Genomic DNA, 21,320 nt, shown 5'->3' with positions numbered 1-21,320 from the left:
TAAAAATAGGTATAACAACGCTTCTCTCTCTCTTCTAATTCCAGTCTACCTTTACAGAAGTATCTGGAAGTAGAGCACCCTTGCTGGATAATGGTTTACCTAGGAATTTCTCAGGTACAGAGATGTAAAGGATACTTCAGATTAATTACTACTACTACTAGTGATTTTTCAAGTATAGTTAGGAACAAAACACCGAGTAATTCAATTTATAGCAGCTGGCTCCAAGAAGACAGCCAGCTTCAACAAGATTGCCAAGTGAGTAATCTCAATAACTTCTTAAATGCTATCTCTATATTCACCTACCTAAAAACAGAAGCTGCACAAAAAAGGTCAACAGAAATAGTCTTGAATGTTTTAACCTTGAACACTGCAATGCCTTTTCCAGCCTAAATAATTCTATGATTGTATACACCATGGAGCAAAGATTAGATGAATCATTTGAGAAGTCCCCAAAAGTCGTAACTAAGCAACACTGAATATGCTTGGAGTCTTGCAAATCAGATACAAAATATTAGATTCAATTTTAGGAAAGTACATGTTCAAATAATTTGAAAGAAATCTGAGCAATACTTTTAAAGTAGTTGTGTTAGTACCATCTCAGTAAATGAAAATGAAAGTTGTGGAAAGTACACTTATTAAGGATACAAACATTTTGATATAAAAATTTCTTAAATTCTAACAGTTGGTGAACTAATTTTTAATTACTTTTTTTCTTAGAAGATATCCCATGTTTTAAGACAATCATTAGTTTTATTTCACAGAGGGGAAACATAAGCATGAAAAGTTTCTAATCCTCTGAAGAAGAGAGAGTTAATTGGCCTGCTTTGCATATAGTGGAATCTCTAAAATTCAGGGAAAAAAAAGCCCAGTCCATAAAAATCAAATGTCCATTTCTTTTCCTGGACTAAAACCCGGGTCCTGTTTCTTTTTCTTCTGTCCATATTGTATATTCTGACTAACAAAAATCACAGAAAGAGGAATGCTTATGCACACATAACCTCTGTAAATCTGGAGTCAATGGGAGATTTGCCACCCATTAGAACAGTGGAAGTAAGCAGGATATTTAATTGTCACACAATGGAACAGCTGATTCCACACAAGATAAATATTAAACTACTATTGGAAGTACACCTACTTGCCTGGAATGAGATCTACACATAAGAATTTTTTACATAAAAGATCAAAAATTAATACAGTCCATATGGCACACAAAATACAACCTACCTCTAGTTACAGAATCCTTACTTCTCAAATTATTACCTTATCTAGTGTCAGAAAACCTTCCTCTGCTTCTGTTGATCCTTCTGGTAGGAGAGGAGCAGAATCTGGTATTAATCCTGAAGGCTGTTCTTCATATTCTTCTGAAAAGAGGAACCATAATTCACCATTATTAGAGCTATGAAAGAATTTGTGAACCACCATGACATTACAATCTAGCCAAAACCAGGATGTGAACAAAACCAGGTGAAAAATGTCTGAAGGCAAATGTATGAGAATTTATCCCATAAACCTTTATTTATACTAGCAAGTTTAGATTTAAATGTGATGTATATATTGGTTACTGTATAAAGCCATTCAAACATTTACCTAAGAACAAAGTCCATACTGTTAAGAAGCAGTGAATACTTAACAAAAGTATCTTACATATTTCTTTTGATTCAATAAGATGATCATCAACTGCAATAGCTAATTATTTACCAGAGATTTTTTTTTCACAATTGTACAGCTGCCTCAAATATTTTGTTTAGGTTTTGTCTTTCTTTGTTTTTCAGAACACTTTTTAAAGGCCCTCACTGAAGACTCTTCCTTCACGCTTCTCTCTGGGTTATCTTACAAGGAGGAAAGGCAGGGCAAAGTGCACAGGATGTAGAAGGAGAAGACAATAGGGAAGTGCATAGTAAATCTAACTTTAATTGACCCCATCAAGTGAGCACAGTGTTATGTGCAAGTGTTTTTTAGGAAAGAGGCTTAAATACTAGATTTCACTTTAAAGACATAGGGAGGAACTAAAAAATGGGGAAAACCATCTTGAGAAATGTTGGGTTAAAAGATTTCTAAATACCAGTATAACTGATAGTTTGATAATTTAGGAAGGCAAATGAATTTCTTGTAGTGTGCAACCACAAGCTGTGTCCACAAGCTGAATATTTACACCAGCACAATGAGCATCTTTACAGCAGTGGACTAAGTAGGATGCTTCCTATATTATTTGTTCAAATTCATCTAGGTTTGTCTGTATCAGTTTAATCAAAACTGTTTTAATGAAAAGGACCTGGTAGCAACTTCAATGCTCAAATGTGAGATTTAACCATTACTGTTCTTTTAAAACTTCATACTGAAATCCAGATATTTGGGAACTGAACATTCTCCATTAGAGCAGGAGGAAAATTAAGAGTTTGTACAAAAGCTAGATTTAATGGAAATTGCCTAAGAAAAAACCCCAAGACGTTTGCAAAATGTTCTGATGTGTCCTAAAACATTGCCAAGCTGGGGCCTGAAAGAGGTGGCTCTGCGTTAGAGGAGACAAGGGATCAATCCAGCTGACAGATAATTAAGTCAGTAATAAGCTGACTTATTCCATAAACTGAAAGTGCAATGGTTAGCTAACTTAATACAATTTTTGCACCACAATAAGTCATCATTATGCCACGTGTGTACTACATAAATTCCTATCTTCAGAACAATAAGCAGAACAGCACGGTAAAATCTTGGAGCATCAGTTAAACCCACACCGGTATACCAGGAAGACAGCAGTAAACTTACTTTCACCAGCCACATAATTAGCTGGAAAATAGCCTTGCTGTCCATTTGCTAGGCTGCCAAACCACCAGTTATCATTATCTTTGTATAACACTTGGATAATGTCACTGCGATGGATGGTTAGCTCATCTGATCGATGCGCTGTGTAGTCATAAAGAGCCACTACCTAAAAGAGAGATAAGAACACCACAGCTTTATCACAACCATGCCACAGAGAAAAAAGCGCAACATCCACTTCCTCTTGCAGAAAAGCAGCTGAAACCAAAGCTGCACTTTGGTAAAAGCTGAGGCTGCCTCAAGTTTTGCTAATGGGATCAGGGGTGGTGGGAAAGCAGCAGGAGAGGCAAGATAAAGGACTGTGGGATTGCAGAAATGGTTAAGAACATTCAATTCACTAAGATTAGCTTCAAAACAGCAGCTGTTAGTTTTATAAGCAATTTGCTTGTGAAGCAAAAGGGAAAAAAAAACTTCATACAGTCACTTTCTCAGAATTGTTACACCACCTTCAGATCCCATTCTCTGTGTGCTCATGAAGCATATGTGTTTGAATAAATACTTCAACAGTATGACAGCTTTATCCAAGGAAAAATTTAATACAAAAAGACATTGCAAAGTTTTGCTTTGATCACTCCATTTTTTATTTTTTCTTTTCTATTTTTCATTTGTTTTGTTTAGCAATAAGCATTTGGATATACAATTTTATAAATATCTGCAAAAAATACATTTATATTCCATTTCACATAATAAATCTATTTGACAGTGAAATTCACTGCAGCTATACTTTTATGAAAAAAAGTACTAACAGTCATCAGGACCATGGATACTACATATAATAAACTACTAGAAGCCTGCTTTCTAAGCTGAATATGAAAATATCAAGTACAATTTCTTATTTATTTCCTATGCCTTATGAAGAAAAATCTGTCCTAGTGAACTCTGAGCAGAGAAGCATGAAAGGAAAACAAATGAACTGAAAGAATAACGGAATTGCTCACTTCCCTCATCGTAAGTGAAGAGCAAAATTATGACCTATTTTACACACAGAATGCTGCTTCCCTACCTACAATCTTCACCTCATATTCCTCTAATAAATTGTAAGTAGAGGTCAGAAACAGGGATCATTAGGAGCAATAGGAGGGGTAATGGGATTGAAGGAGACAGCAAAGTTATGATGATACAGATAGGAAAAAGCCCTTATTTTTTTATTACTCATGCATGCAGAGTAATGACTGCTGAGTTAAGACTGCTGAATTCCACAGTGCTATTTATACTTGTATTTCTGCTTTGAGCAGGATCACCTGTGAGTTGCGTGTGTAGAAATATAGCCAATGTCACTTGTATTTCCATAATTCCATGTCACCAATTAAAGAGATTAAATCAGTTATGAATGGGAAAAGATGGAAGTGATTCTACCATTGTAAATTTTATGTGGAAATTTGTGAGCTGGTCAGCACTAAAGAATTAGTATCAGCATAGTTTTCAGTAGACTGGAAATTTACCTAAATATGCATTCAGTAGTCTTGAATTTACATAAAGAAGCTAAACCATGGAATGTGTTTTATCATAACTCTCCTCCCTGCATTAGGAAAGCTAACAGTAATTTCGAGTGATATTGGCAGAAATATGAACTGTAGAACAGAACCAAGCTAAACCACACTAATGAGCACCATGACCATGTCCAGTAAGAGGTGCTCTAACAGTGCCCACTTCAGTTAAGTGACAACCTCATGAAAACCATGAGGTCACTTAAGGGAAAAAAACCCAAAACTCAAAAGGGAATGTAGGAATGCAACACTAATTACTTGGCAGCATGAAAAACAATGAAAGGCAGAGCAAGAACTACTTTTTTTTGCCGGGTCTTTTGCAAGATACTTCTGGTGCAAATGCTGTATTTTTTAAAAAAAATTACAAAAATTCAGTCACATGGAAACTGCCACAAACAGTTCAAATCAATCAAGTCTGTCTCTCAGAAATAAGAAATTAATATATCAATATGTCCTGTAATACAACTGGCTTAGTAAGTCTGGCAATTGAAATAAATTGTGAAATTGTCATTATATTCTCTGTCAAAATATGATCAGAAAAATGACCATAACAGGATATAAGAAATGCACCTCAGAACTAAAGAAGAATTTATACCACAAACAATTATACCTAAAGCAGTGGTCTTTTTTCTGGACTTTTTTCTTTAAATCTGTCCAGAAATTTAAAGAAAATTAAAAATTAAATTTTTAATTTTCTTTAAATTTCTGGACAAATGTAAAGATTTGTCAAGTTCTATTTGGGTCAATGTCCAAGCAAAAAGAAAAAAAAAAATCTATATTCAACAAAATTTTATTATATTGTTTTTCAAGACTGATTAACCCAGAAGTAATGTAGTAATGTAGTTATGAACATCTTTGTAAGAATTAAAAAATCTATAGTAGAAAAAAAAGTCCTCGGGATCATGCTAAAAGAAAGACATGCTTTTGAAAGTGGATACAATATAACAGGTACAAAAGATATTGCAAAAAATTACATAATACTTACTGTCTCTTGCCCGGGTGGACAACTGTTTCCTCCTCCCACTCCCAGTGCAGCCAGGCTGTCCTCACTCTAGAAGAATAAGTTGTTTTAAATTTTAATATGAAGCATTTTGCTAAACTATGATTGTATTTTCATTTTTCCTGTAAGACAGTAAGAATTATCTACAACAAAATGCTTTTTTCAAAAATGAAAAAGCAGCAGTGATGTTAAGCAAAACTGAGTAATATTGGCTATTGGCTGGTAGATGCTTAGAAAAAGATATTAAATTTTTCAAGTATGTACACTGCACTAAAGACACAGCTGGACTGAAGACTGTGCAGTCCAAGCTTGTTTGCATTGCAAACACTACAGCAGATATTTAAGAAGTTGTTGCAGTGGACTTTACCTCTGAACCAGTATGCAAAAATGTCACTTCCATATAATGGAGAATTTTAGGTTGGTCTTAATAAACAGTACTTTAATTCTAATTGTTCTATCCTCACCACTTGCTCTTCAGACTTTCAATGAATTCAAAAGAATAGTAGGTATATATTGCAATAATCAGGACAGCCTGTACCTTAAAACAATTTGATTTCTGAAAATAATCGAATGCTTAAGCTAAAAGATTTAGAGTAGAAAAATTATGAAAATTAGCAGAGGAGCAACAGACTAGGGGAAAAAAAGGAAGAGGTGGAAATCCTTTGCTAGTGTTACTTAATTTTTTTCAATGGTCTTCTAAACAAAGGGGAAACCAATTTCCCCTTTGTTTTGTGTGCATCACAGTACACACACTACCATACAGAATAGAATATTACACAGCAATTAAAATATTTTAGAAGTGGTAAATGTGTGCTTTGTGAAGTAAACATTTCCACCTCTAACAGATATATTGCATTATAACCATTTAAATCTGAAAATTTTAATCCAACATACTTTATCTCTTTCATATTTTACAGCCACTCCTACATATATCTTTTGCATGAACTTCTTTCTCTCCTTCTGCTTTTAAAAAATCTATCTATAATGTATTGTTCTTTTTATTTTCAGTGTTTGTAGTTTTTTAAAAATTTTTATTATGGTGGTCCAAGAACATCATTACAAATTACAGAGAAAATCCTTGCAAATCCTCAGTAGAATAAATGCCATTCCTGAGAATGGATTCTTGCCCTCAATGTGGTTTCCATAATTTAGCTGGGCTTATCCCATATGGGAAAGAAACCACTGACTATCCTGAACTCCATCCAGTCTCCAGATTGTTTTGGTACTGCCACACTAGTTACAGACACACACAGCAGTTACAGATGAACTCAGTACAAAAGCAGTTGCACTCAGCTCTTATCATCTACCAGAACATCTAAGCCTACCACCTAAAGAGTTCTGAATAATTATGTACATGCACAGAAGGAAAAAAAAAAAGTGTAACTGCCTGATTTGATAAACAAATTTTGAACAAAGACTGGTGGAGCTGCAGTTCAGAGTACACTGCTTGTTCAGTGGTCTATTAGTAGTCAGCACTGTTGTACAGGTTTCAGTTAATTCTCATTTTCAAGGTTAAGAGAACTGTGCAGGCAATGTGCTTAGCCTGTGGGATGGGAGTGCCTCCTGTTGCTCAAAAATGATTCATCAGAATTATTAGCAGTATTATTTAGGTATCTAGCTCGGGTACTCATATTGCCCCATTATTGTGTCTCAATCTGTCTCTCTCTCATTTTTTAATAAAGTATTTATGTGGCTCTCAAACACTGGAGAACAGCTTGAAGAGAGCAAGCTGTGTGGAAATAACAAGCTAACATCTATGAGTCACCCTGAGACTATGCTGAATGTTCTCAGACACTGCCTTAAACTTTTAAGGCAACAACAATGCAAAGAGGTGCCTCCTGAAGAGGTGCTCTGGGTACGTCACTGGCTGCACACACCTCTACCTCCAGCTGTCAAGGGCAATTGCCACGGCTGCTACCACACACACAGCAACTGCAAGGCTGCCTCTGCTGGGCCCTGCCATCCCTCCAGTAGTGCCAAGTACCAGGTACACCACAAGGAACATCCAACAAAAACTAGTACCCTTTCAGCTTAGAAATATCATTTTTTAAATGCTGGGTCACAAGATTAGGGCACATTTTCAGGATTTTGAAAAAAGCAACAGGCATATTGAATGGTATGAATACATCATTCTTAATACAATATTAATGTCTCCTTTTTTTCCTGCAGGATGGAAACTAGCTAATCCTTTTCTTGCACTGGAACAGATGTGGGGCTATAGCTTTGTCCTGTGAGTTGGTCTTTTTGGGAGGCAGACCATCTGTGAGAAACAGAAACAAAATGCTTGCTAAAAAAGTGCGCCATGTCACACTGATGGTGGCTGAACAAAGCTATTAGGAGCTTTCAGCATTAAGGAACATCCTCAGAGGAAGACAAATAGACCCATCAGTTGATGCAGAGTTCTACACCATGGCGTGTCACACTGGTTACCCCCGACTAACCCTCTTAGATACCCTTGACATTTCTAACTCAAAACTAAACAAAGATGTTTCAACATGCTGATACAAAAGAGACCATTGCATATGAGAGCAACCTGATACATTGTTTTACCAAGTTTTATAGATTCCTGATAATAGCCCTAATTAAAATGTTTATGACTACTTTTTAATGGGTCAGTTTCAGTGCTTGCTCAAATGGAGGTTTTGCTTTTTGATGCAGATGTATAGTGGCATGCATACAGAATTTGAGCATTAGATAGTGCTCATTCCCTTAGGAGAAGGAGCACTGAGAAAGGACAAGTGATATCTTATTGCTGCCTTTTCTGTAAAAACGTCAGGATTTCATTTCGAGTACTGAACCAATATACTTCAATTATCACAATATCAAAATTTAAAGAAAAAAGAATTATTCATATAGTTTCATATGCTTCTTCCTTATAGGTAAACATATTCGTCACTGTAACAGAATAAACATACAGACTAAATTCAACCTCTAATTAGCCATTAACTCTTAATTGTAGCACATGGAAAATAAGCTTTTCTAAGATTAATTTTAGGCAGACTCGACACACACTGGGGTGAACCCCACTATGCAGACATGGCCAAAGTCATGCACCCTCCTTTTCCCATCAGTGACAGACTCAGGGACATGAAGAAGGACAAACATCTATTGCCTGGATGCTTCCCAGTAGCACTGCTTCCATCCACTCCACCCCCCCACAGCTGCCAACACAGTCTAAGAGAAACTGGGAATATTACTCATGCAAACACTCCAGAAAAGACGTAAGGAATGTGTGTTACAGCTTCTCTTGTGTGTTCAGTAAATCTGAGCCTCAGCGTGTAATAGCCAACCTTCTGAGGCTGTTACCTTTAGCAGATTTCTTTTGTTGCTGCTTTTGGGTTTTGGTGGTTTCTTGATTAGTTTTTTTTTTTTTTTTAAAGGAGAAAGAATAAGAAATTAACTTCTAGAGCCTGATTGAAAACCCTTGGTTGGCTTAAAAGTTAATATGCAAAACATTTAAAAATTCTACAGAATAAATCTGAGATTTTACTGTTGCTCCATTGTCTTCTTCCTTAATATGCTAAAAGTTACAGATTTACTTAATTGTCTCCTCCCCTAAGAACACTATGCAATCTCTTTACTAAGTGAAGTTTTAAATTAAATGCTATGTAAGATGAGACTTAGAAGAAAACAGCTGGATACTGTTAGCACTTTTGTATTTTGTTCTCACTCTCTGGTCCTAGCTCAGGGCAACTAACTACAAATTTAGTCTATGGGAAACAGAAATACAAATACTAGTATTAGTAGCTAAATTAAAATTATGCTAGAAGTATCAACTGGCAAGAATGATAAACTCTTCTTCAGTCATAATTAATGTGTCCATAGACACTGTAAAGTTACTTCCTTAGGCTTCAGATAACTACAGTCCTGATTTGATTACCACCCTTTAATATTTAATAAGCATGGGAATTTATAATCTGCCTAGAGGAAGAAAGGACCAAAACTGCACCAGGCTGCACTTTATTAATACCTGCAATGTACAAACAGAAATCAGAAATGCAAACACAGCTGCTGCAGAAAAACTTACAAGGATTACAAAAAAAAGACAGAAAAAACAGAAAAAGACCAATTCAAAAACATGTTAAATACTCCAACTCCTAAAATTATTCAAAACCTCCTCAACTATTTCACCATTTCTAAAAATGCTAGTTTTTTATTTTAATTACTCAGTTAACCTGCATTTATATATTTTAATGTGTTTATAATGGAAGAAGTAAAAAATATATTCAAAACCTTAATTTAGCCCTCCCAAAAAAAACTATTTTAGATTAGCTGCTACCTAGCATTTCACAAAACAGTTGGTCCTGCAAAAGTTTATCAAGCCTGCTGTGATGGAGAACACTACAGTACTGGTTGAACAATATATATTTTTCCCTAAAAATTACATATGATGGCTAAATATTTGAAAACAGGAAAACAGGAACCATTTAGCAACTAACATAACACCAACATAAAACCATGCTTTCAAAATTTCTGGGTGAATCCTACGTATCTAAGCTTTCCACAACTATCTCAACAGATTCTCTTAAAATAGGTACGTCCAAAAAATACTAAAGCAATCCAAACCAAACCCCTAACTGAAATTGTAAAACAGATATAAATGACCCAAGGTAATTTATGTCCACTTATTGCATTTCTCTCAAGAATTAAAATTAGTGCAATTACAACAGAATATTAAACCATGCCATTCTGTCCATGGGAGTAGGAGGATTAACGTCTCCAGTACAACAGGCCCAGCTTCATGGAGACACAAATGCACTCAGTATTCAGAAGCACCACTGCTTCTTTCTTCACTAGTTTCTCCATACATTTTGTGTTTAATACAGGTTCATCAAATGTATAGTTGCAATTATTGACATTTACAGATTCTGTTGGATTTTTATTATGGTGATCAGGAAACCAGAAATAAATGAAATAACGAATATAGTTAGGAGAAGCTTACTGTCAATATTTAAGAGATAAGCAATGAAGTATACAGAGGATAGCTGTGATTTAACTTGTTACAAAAAGATGATGTATGAGTAAACAATGAAAACATGGTGCTGCAATGAGAATTTAATTCCAAGTTATTGTCTTTGCTTTTCTCTCAGCTACTCATCAACGCCTGTTTTTTTAGTAGAAAAACAAAAAACATATGAGTGTGATCTTATTTATTTCTAAACAACAAAAATTAAGTAATGAAAAAATATAAAGCTTTTGATTTGCAGATATCTGATCTCACTACCAGCTGGTCACAGCATAAGCTAATTTGGCCATGTAGACAATTGATTTGAAGACATCTCTTTTTTGAATAAAGACAGGATAAAAAAACAACTCTCTACAAGAGAGAACTTGTGAATAGTGACATTTGATAGTTAAACATCAATTTAAAAAAAATGCAAAGAGAGAATTCCTTACCTTCTGTAGTCTACCCAATAGTGTTCGATTAAGAGGATTTCCTACTGGGCTGAAGCACCCTGTGAAAAGAAAAGGCTGTGAATTTTCTGCTTGTTATCCTTTTCCATCGAATAAACCATTTTATTTTAAAATCATTATGTTAGCAGGGTGTGTTTGACAAAATTCTAATGAAAAGCAGCAGCATCTTTCAGTCACAACTATGCATCCTTCAGTCAGGAACAGTTGGAGGGTTTATTTAACTAACAGACCTGACACAAGGTTAACTAATCCAATATTTCCATTCAAATGATTTGGAGAAGTAGCTCAAGCTATGTCCACATGCCACCTCGTGCTCAAAGCTGACACTATTATCTAGGCTGTATTGCTTTTCTCTTCATTGAAATTCCAAGTAATGCATACAAAGTTTTCCAACAGAAATGATCACAAAAACTCACAAAGGAATTACTTCCTTATTTTATCTGAAAGAATAACTATTCCTATTCAGTGTTTCCCTTTGATCATCTGAGTTCCTATCACAACACATCTTGCTGTTTATTTTATTCACTCTCTACATAGCACACTTGAACAAGTACTTGTAAATTCTTTTCTTTTCAGACTATTATGTTAACTACTAAGCTCAGGAAAATCCTTTCATCATCTATGGATTTATCTTTTTTTTATTGGTCTCCTCGGCTGTATACTTAAGAAAACATCTTAAAAAGAAAAGATACAAAAAAATCGGAAAATCGTTGAACATGACAGTGAAAAATGCTACCGCTTCACTGGAGAACAGTTTCTCAAGTACAGAAATGCCAGGCAACACAGAGTTAAGCTCACTGGATTTTCTCTGTGAGACACTAGCTTTGAAACAAATTTTGTTTTTAAAGAAAAATAAGTTCTGAAAACTCATTTTCATTTGCCACACCAAAAACCTGCTTTTGAGGAGTCTAGTATCCGAATAAAGAGGACTTTTCAGATTCACATTCCCATGTACTGGCAGAGCTCCACAAGGAAACTTGCACAACTCCACCTACAGTATATTTTCTAAAGCCTAGTGGTTTTGACTTTCACAGGAGATTTACTCATAAATGTTTAATCATTAAGATATTTAGATATTTCTAACTAGAATAAAAGCTGCAAGCTCAAATAATGATAGTCAAACCATGCTCCTGCAAATCTGCATGTGACTAATCTACTTGTGAGAAATCCTAAATACATGCAATAATGGATTATTCAGCTTCATGTATGAATTAAAAACATCTTGATCTTAATAATTTAGGAAAATCTTGTATAAATTCTGAAATACTTTATTTTGAAAGGCTTACTTTGCTTTTATTACTTTTTCCCATCTCTTTTAAGAAGAAGAATGAGATGAGAATGTAAACCATTTTCTGAATTTAACCCATACTTAAAGACAGTAGTCCTGAAGGCAACGTTTATTCAAACAAGCTATTTGCTAAAACATTTGTTCAGCACTAACCAAAACTCAGTGGGGATATTACTCCTATTAATATTGCTATCTACACACTCTCTAAGTCAGAAAACCAGATGCTACAGAGATGATACTACATATGGATATACTATCACATACACATGTTGTATCAAGTCTTTGAACAAAAAACAAACAAACTCAAAACCAATAAAATGTCTGCATGATAAATTTTTCTTTTAGACAGACAATCCAAGCATGGGAGTGTTGTGCCAACTCACACAAACCCATATTAAGATAAAAGATATATAAAATATTTGATAAAAACAACTGTTTGTCTGGAAAAATATTCAAGTTTTAATTAAAAACAACATTAATCTGCATTTTTATCTGTAACATCATTGACCTTCATATTTTTCTAAGGAAAACATGCATTACTTCCAAGTGCTCCTGGACTGTATGTTTATGCACATCAGTACTCCTGTGCAGCCTCTATATTCAGTTGTTCATCAGGTGAAAACTGTATGGTTAGACTGCTATTCCCAATTCAGCCCCAATAAAGGGCAGCACAGACCTGCTATGCTGCAAGTGTAGGACAGACAGATGTGTTACTCAAAGATATAAGGAGCGCTGTATGGAATTCTAGAAGCTGGCACTGGTTCAGACTCAGTGTTTTCCATTACTAGAGACAAAACAAATAGAAAATTCTTATTACTTTGCTTGAGGTATAAACAGATCACAGCACACCTGGTCACAAATATTCTATGATCATGCCTATTGCTTACTCCAAAGTAGATTTTAGGGCTATCTGTTACTTGTTTTTAATTATCAAGCATCCATTTTTGTAGCCCCTACATTCAAAACGGTCATATTAAAAACTGCCAAGCAAACAAAACAAATCCAAACCAAGAAAAAAATCCTGTTCACATCTTCAAAACAGCAGCAACAGTCTTCAAAACAGATGTGAACAAAACGAGCTTCATTCAGCAGGTAAGGGAATATCCATCCCTTCTTTCCCAAGTGAAGCAGTAGAATTTTAAAGCAATGTTCCACAGCTCTGGGCTTGATATGGTTCCATGCTTGATGAAGCATGTAAATGACATCAAGCAGGTGTGACTAACAGCCTCAGAGTGCTTGCTTTGGTTCTCTCCCATCCACGCTGTACACGGTTTTTAACTACTATATTGAAACTGAGGTCTGCATTCCAGAAGGACATTTCCTCTTGATCTAAAAATTAAGTTTACAGGACACCGTGACCAGCTGGGACTCTCGCTTAGTCTGAGCTCATGGAAAGGTCATTTAATCCTGTGTAAGGTCAAGCCCAAAACAGCCCCAACACCTAGGGTAATCTGGACTGTCCTGTCTTAAGGTTGCCTCAGAATCACTAATGGGGAAGCATTTTAATTGATGCAGATGCTTTACTTGTTCTCTCCAACAATCTTTTTTCTTATCTGCTGTCTTCCTATTTAAAACATACACATCTTGAGAAGCTAATCTTCCCAATGAAAGTATCAATATTTGAATAACTGCATTTCCTATTACTCTGCATTGATTCTTCAGTGGTTTCCTTTACATGGAATTTTACATGAGAAGATCATACTACTTCTAGAAGAACTTACTGCTAATGTCTAGCTGCAAATCAGGCATCTCAAAACAACAGATGCTAATCCTTTACCTCAAATGATCAGAATTTTCACATCAACACAATTAAACAGCAGGACAGCTCTTCTTTAGGGTCCACATAAGGCTACTGTTACAATTATGGCGTGAGCCTATCAAAGAACTGGTTTGAAAACAAGTGTATCTGCCTGCCTTGAGAGGAGTCTGAAGCCGTGCTAGTTTCCTATACAATTTGAACAGAGAATTGAAAGTGTACCCTCAGCTCCCCTCAGTCACTTCTGGCAATTTATTCTTTGCCAGTATAACTGCAGCCTAAGAGGAAAGAAGACAGAAGTTATCCTGTCCAAAATGTGTCTGTAACACCAAATCTCACTCTTATTGCATGCTTTCACTGAAAAGTTACCCTCTGCTCTAGATCACCTCACATCAGTGTGAGGTGATCAAATTCTAAGTACTTGGACTGAAACGCACAAAGTAGATGAGTTCACTACTAAATAGACTTGACTTATATAGAAATTGATATGACAGCAGCAACAGTGCCCCTGAATAGAACTTGTAATAATTAAGAACACTTCCTTTAAAATAACGGCATCTTTAGTGATTTTGTTTTAAACTAATAGCATGAGAAGCAGAGAAGGGAAAGAAGTCTTTCTAAGCAACCACATAATTCCACTATTATCCTACTGGACTGTCTGTAATCACCCAACGTGAAAGGTTTTTGAGAAAAAATGCTGTTTTAAAAAAGGCCAGGAGAACATTTGTTACAAAAGAACTCCTATTTAAATGAACTTTTCAAAAGAAGGCTTTTTCTCGCTTTCTGAAATGTTCTTAATAAATTAATTTTGTAATTACTAAAGGTATTTGAGCATAATAAATCTCTAAGGCTTCCAGTCACACAGGATCTATAGCTAATGAAATAATCCAAAAGTTCACCCTGGAAAATTCCCAGAAAATCCCAGAGCAAAGGACAAATATATATCTAAGAAAACTGAAATATGTTAATATTCAGACATTTCTGTGACAAACACCTCTAAAGCATGCAGAGAGAGGAAAAAAAAATCTTACCTACTCTAGTCACACACTATTCTGTTTTTAACTGAGTTTTATTCAGGTTTATACTAATTGCTAATGTCTCAAAACCCACAAAAAATCCTGGAAGACATGAAAATAAACAATGCCTCTAGGAAATGGTATTTCTTATTGCAGACATTCTTATGAATTATATCATGGTCTCTTGCAACACAGTGTAGTTAAAATACATCCAATTAAATAACAAACACTGGGAAAAAAAGTCAAGCCAGAAATGAGATGAATACGTGTAGATCAGCTCATTCCTCTTCCTACTCATCTTCTGAGACTTTAAAACTGTTTCCAGTAACGAGAAACATGTTTTCAGCACAGTCACCTAGTGCAGTATGACCAAAAGTATGGCCTTTGCGATGAAAGGATCTTTTAGCATGCAATATAATCTCTACTTTAGGTTCCAAAGGTTTCAAAGGAAAGTTTTGAGGTTTTTAAAGTAAAAGCTTTCAGCTATTTCTGAAATTTCATTTTTCAAACTATGTATAACGTATGGGAATGAAGATAATTTTGTAATGACCTAAATATATATTAATCTTCCCTCAAAGACTTTATCCTCAAACCAATTACACTCTAATAGATCAAACATTATATAAATATAGAATTAAATATATAGAACATTAAATAATACAGAATTCATTATATAAAAAGATTGTTTATATACTGGGTAAGGACCTGTTTTCCTTTATTTAAACACATGATCACAAATACATTTAAAACCCACCACAAACATTTTCAGATGCAGTTCACACAAAATGAAAGAAGTGGAGGCACCTACTTAACACAAGCATACCTTTTCATTTTACCAGCAAAGCAGATGTTTCACCAATATCCATTGCTTTAGGTGAAAACCCACTTCCAACTCTGTTCTACATAACTTTGTCTAGCACCTATGATTTTGAAGATATTCCAGACTCAACAGCAGAATTGATAGGACCAAAGTGCATTGAAAACTGTTTTAGTGAAGTTTAATCTGTATCATAGTGACAGGACAAGAAGAAATGGTCTCAAACTTCATAAGGGGAGGCTCAGGCTAGACATCAGGAAGAATTTCCTCATGAAAGGGGCTGTTTAGTATTAGAATGGGCTGTCCAGGGAGGTGGTGGAGTCACCATCCCCAGAAGTGTTCAAGAAACTACTGGATGTGACACTTAGTGCCATGGTCTAGTTGATAAGGTGACCCTTGGTAAAGCTTCAACTCAGTGATCTTGTAGGCCTTTTCCAACCTAAACAATGCTGTGATTCTGTGATCTTGCAAGCCACTTAAAATGCATGTGCTTAAAACAGGCAGCTCTCACGTGCTGTATATACAAAGGTGTTGTGATGGCAACATTACTGAATGCAAAGGTCTTCTATGAACACCAATAAGATCCTTGCAGAGTATTCTGCACTGACAGAAGTCTACCCAGTGTCACCCCATGCCATTATTAGCACTCTCCTTGCCTCTTCCCCACCTTTTTCTTCTATTAAAGCATCCAGAAAATGTTGAACTATCTCCTAACTGTCATTCTCATTTTTTAAGTGAGGTTCCAATTTATTAAACTAAATCTCTTCATTAAAACCAAAACCCAAAATCTATAGGGCAAATAGAATCCCTCTCTGTTTACTGTCACACTTTTTATAAGTTATATAGAGAAACATCTGTTTATTTATTTTGCCCATTGGATATGAGAGCTGTTTACATACTATATACGCTTCAGTAAAATGAGAGACAAAAAAGCTCTGGCAACTCTATTGCTGCCAGATGTCACTCCTCCAGTTAGTGGAGACTGATCTACATGGCAGGCATAAAAAAAACCCAAATCCACCCCACCTTACCCTCTCCACATTCAGCTGAAACAGCTGTGCTGATAGGTGGAAAAGGATGACTTATTTTTGTTTCCCTTCCCCATCCCTAATAATACAATGAAAACTTGAAAATAAACAAAATAATGGGAAATTATATCAATAGATCAGGCTTTGTTTGCCATTCAAAATCTACACTGTATAGAAAAGAATGTACAGAAGGATATGCTTTCAATGAAAAAGTAAGTAATGTTTACCTTTTCAACCAACTGTTTACTAACAGTTGGTTGAAAAGGTAAAGAGTTGAAAAGGAAAAGTGGTATGAAGAGTTATCTAGAAAAAACCTCTAGGGAGTTACACAATTCAGGACCATGCAGCTCCATACATTGTGCTGCAGCTTCTTTAACACAGCATGTAATTTCCCAGTGGATGCCTTAGCTGCAGCTACTAGAACTCTGGGTTCCCAAACCATGAGCAAGTCACAGTTTTCCTGAAGTGAGAGACACAACTGCTCTAGTGTGCTTTAACACAGTAACTTCCTTATGTAAGGATTGAGGCAGTTATCTCTAACTAATGCATCTGGTTGTTTGATTCCACACCTCAAGTGACCAGGTAGTTTGTCCTTGCAGCAGAGTTAAGTAAACACTGGAGCAGTGGAACAAGGCAAGGCTTAAATTCACACCTGTAGATTCACAGAGAGATACCTTTGCTGTAACATCAACCAATTCCAATCCTCATATAAGAGACCTCAAAATCAGACAGCACTAACATGAAAACACTGTGCTTCTGGCAGTGCCAGATCCCACAACATATAATTATATCTCCCATCAGCCAAAAGAATGCATAGAGATATTCATTCAAGGTTAGCCATCATTTTCATTCCTGGTTCAAGGTACACAAGGGCATATACACGTGTTTGCTCTGAGAATAATCCTCCATGAGGAGGACTATAGAGATAATCTGTTTGTCACTGGCTTTGGGTTTCATTTGAAAACATTTATTCTGTACTTAGGCACAATGAAGAGGTAGAATTTGGCCCCTATTTACAAAAAGCATAATGAAGTAAAAACTATTGCATCACAAAAACAATTAAAAAATCCAACTTTTTAATTAGAGATTAAAATCAAATACATTTAGCAGCCTCCACACCCACCTAATTATTTCTGAGTAATCTTATCAAACCATCATCTTACATTTTTCTTGCAAATGTTAAGTTTCTACAGTACCATATATAAACAATGCAAGTAGTAGCACGTGTCGCAAGCACTCTTTTGAAGTAAAGAACATTTACTGAATTCATGCTAATCAGGAACGTGCTAATTTACGACAACTTCTAACATTACATCACAATAGCAGTGGATATCACTGAAAATGAGCACAAGTTATAGTATCCAGTTGTTTCTTTCTACAACTTGGAGAACAGAAGGTGATTCTACAGCAAACATCAATAAGCCTCCAGAGATAACATCAGCTTTGTGAAATCAGATTGGCAGCATAATTTACAAGCTTTAGATAGCAGATAAAAAAGATGTAAGGAAAATGCAGACTATGACGCATTCTTTGTATTAATAAGAGTTATTTTTCTTCTAGTGCTGCAGATATCCTGAGAAAGTCATTATTAGTTTTGCTAAGCCCACCTGGACTATTTAAAAGCAAACAAACTATAACAAAATAGAAAAAAAACTTATTTTGCATTCTATTACATGCAGTTTGTGGTGCTCCCTATCAAAAAATACTTCACAAAATATAAAAACTGCAGTCCCTTGGAGTTGTAGATGCCCAACACTGAAGTAGCAACCTTCACTTTTGGGCTTAATAATATTTTTGCCTCTACTTTAAATTACCCTCCCTGAATCAGAGGAAATTAAGCTCTTAAGCAGGCTTTATTATTATTATTATTGCTTTCTAAAAATATGTAGAACAGTTAAATTTAACTTATTAATACAGTTAAAAAGAATTTAAATCTATCTGCATACAGTTAAATAGAATTTAACTCTATCTGCAACTATCAAAGTCAAGTATCTTACCACCTCATAACTCTACTTGTGTCTTTAAAAAAACATACTTAACTACAGATAAAAGACAAAGAATGAAAATTATGCAAGGAAGGAAAACAAAGTAATTTTTTCACATGGCTCTTCCCACAACAGGAATTCAGCAATGGCTAGTTACTGAGAGTTACTTAAATCAAATTAGTTTGCCATTCTACAAGTGGAAAGCCATAAGAAAATATGCTTAGGATACCACAAATATCTTTCAAAATTAACTATTAACACATTTTTGCAATGCAAAGTCTTGTCAGCTAAGTAAAAACAACCAGTTACTGCATAAACTACTGAATTTCTATATTACCCAGTAAGCCTCACAATGTCAAATCACATCTTGACTGGAAAAAAATCTAAAAAAAATTTCAAATCCTCTAAATGCTTATGTAGCATTTTCCTAACATTTGCATTCAAGGTAAAATAGTATCACCAACATCATGTGCAATATGCTGGAAAAAATAAGTCAGCTTGATATTTCAAGTCTTTATCATGACCAGAATAGCCACTACTTTCTCTATGACATTAGCACTTTCAGCCACTACTGAGTATTAATTCTGACAAAGTATTACCAGAAAATTCTACGAAATGGCCAAACAATTCACACATTATCAAACCTGAAAAATGCATGACCATTGGCAAACACTGTATCAGGAAACCATTATGTAAGATTTTTAATTTTGCCTCAAATCAAGAGTAAGGAAAAAAGTTCACAGCAAACATACTTCTATGTTCAGAAATAGATCATCTCTTTAAAATACACCCCCAAGTTTATTTTCTATTTTGTAGCTCAGAAATTAGACTGGTCAGATATTTCATGGAAATATGTGTGTGGTGAAACCAAGCTACTCCATGAGAATTTTCCCACATGCACACTTTTTGAGTTTTCAGAAAATTTATGAACAAACTACTTTTAGAAGGTTTTTCTACATATCAGTGAATAGAACATGTATGAATAAGTAAGCCCTTTCTAAATGGTATCCAATTGAATAGGAAAATAAAATAATGGCCTCTTACTACTTTAGTAACAAAAATCTGAATATACTTCCTTGTAAACAACATATAAAAAAGCACTTGAGACTAATATTGATATAATCTGTTGCAGAGGAAAATATACTGAAATGTTATGCCCAACATTAAAGCAACACATTGGAGATCCAGCTGGGCATAGATTTTTAATATATTGATTTTTCAGTTTCCTTTACCTATAAGGTTTGCAAAGTTTTTTTTAGAATGCAACAGCAACCTGTTACTGCTTTTACAGCAGTGGATTTTTAGAATGTTTGGGTCTTAGATGGGGATGTGCAAAAAAAAAAAAACAACCACGGCAAATGTTTGCATTGAATATAAGTAGGCAGCAATACTCCCTTTAATTTACAACAGCACCACCTGATCTGAGGAGAGGCAAAAGAAGGCAAATCAAGACAGGCAGATTCATAAAGATTCATAGAGCTGTGCCCAGCTTTAAGCTAAGACCACATTTCTAAAACTCTGGATTATCCTGGAGGGAACAGAATTCTCTACAAGGTTCAATCAGGAACACAAAATACTACAGCTGGGATTAGAAGACAGTAAAACTTTTCACTATCTCAGTGGCAAGTGAGAAAGTAGAAGTAACAGTCCTATCCAGTACATTAGTACCTTGTTTGTATAGGAATTTTGCAAGCAAGACTATTTACACAGCAAATCTAAAGATGTAAACACAAATAATATTGAAAATTAAATTCTGAATGAAGAAGTAGCATTTGACTAAATATTTTTTACAGTATTATAAAATACAATATAAGTGCTTAATACAATACCATACTAGCTTTTTTCACATCATCACATAGGTAGTCCCAAACTGTTAAAAACTCCAGTACTTTAACACTTAAGCCTAATTTTATGACTCACCCTCTCTGGTTTGACTACCAGTTGCAGCTAAAATCCCTGACTATGCTCATACAGCATCTCCAATAAGCAAAAAGCCACACAAAACCAGTAAGTGCTAAGTTTTCAAAGTCATCAGTAAGAGGGAGGTGATTAAGGTCTGAATATTCAAGGACAGGAAATTCTTCTCCATAGCCTTTTCTAAAAGGAACCACCCATTTCTATGCATTATGAATGATATCTGAGTTTCTTTAAAACTGACTTCATTGCCAACTGCTACAAACATTTGCTTCTTCAAAAGGACCAAACAACTGAAAAACACAGAAAATTGTCTAGCAACACTCTTAAGTTTGGAAATCTCAAAGTACATCCTTTAATAGCCTTATTCAGTAAACCTTCCTAGATGGTTTTTGCACACGTTTACGTGCCAATTATTAACTCAAGAATGGTGATACAGACAACCCTGGACACACCTTGTTCTCTCTGAGTGATTACTGGAACTTACTCTGAAAATTGTTTTGGTAAGAAAAGCTGATTTGCAGGAAGAGTCTTAATTGAAACCACATTTTCAACTGCTGAAGATCCTTTACATGTGTGTGTAGTAAACAAAGATGGAAGTTTCCTTTATGTTCTGTACCAGAAGGAAAACAATTTTCCAATCAAGTACTGTTATCAAGGTACACTTGATGTGGTATGTTATAGATGTGCATTAGGTAGGCACTACACCCCAAATCTTGCAAGTAACAGTAGAACAACTATATTTCTTCTTCTCTTGTTGCTGTTTTTATGCAGAAGCAGCCAAATTAGAAGCAAAT

The 21,320-nt window shown here is 35.1% G+C and overlaps 1 protein-coding gene across 1 annotated transcript in view; it reads right to left on the bottom strand.

The window, feature by feature from the left end:
* AHI1 (Abelson helper integration site 1) overlaps positions 1-21,320 on the bottom strand; it is an 82,368-nt gene that overhangs the window by 13,674 nt on the left and 47,374 nt on the right. Inside the window, exons 19-22 of the mRNA XM_036380625.2 lie at positions 10,702-10,760; positions 5,290-5,355; positions 2,764-2,926; positions 1,261-1,361 (exon numbers count right to left, since the gene is read on the bottom strand). Coding sequence (XP_036236518.1) covers positions 1,261-1,361; positions 2,764-2,926; positions 5,290-5,355; positions 10,702-10,760 — 389 coding nt within the window. The remainder of the gene's footprint in view (positions 1-1,260; positions 1,362-2,763; positions 2,927-5,289; positions 5,356-10,701; positions 10,761-21,320) is intronic.

Source organism: Molothrus ater, chromosome 3, assembly GCF_012460135.2.
Source record: "Molothrus ater isolate BHLD 08-10-18 breed brown headed cowbird chromosome 3, BPBGC_Mater_1.1, whole genome shotgun sequence".
NCBI lineage: Eukaryota > Metazoa > Chordata > Aves > Passeriformes > Icteridae > Molothrus > Molothrus ater.
The sequence above is the reverse complement of the archived record's forward strand: the minus strand, read 5'-3'. Positions and strand labels throughout refer to the sequence as shown.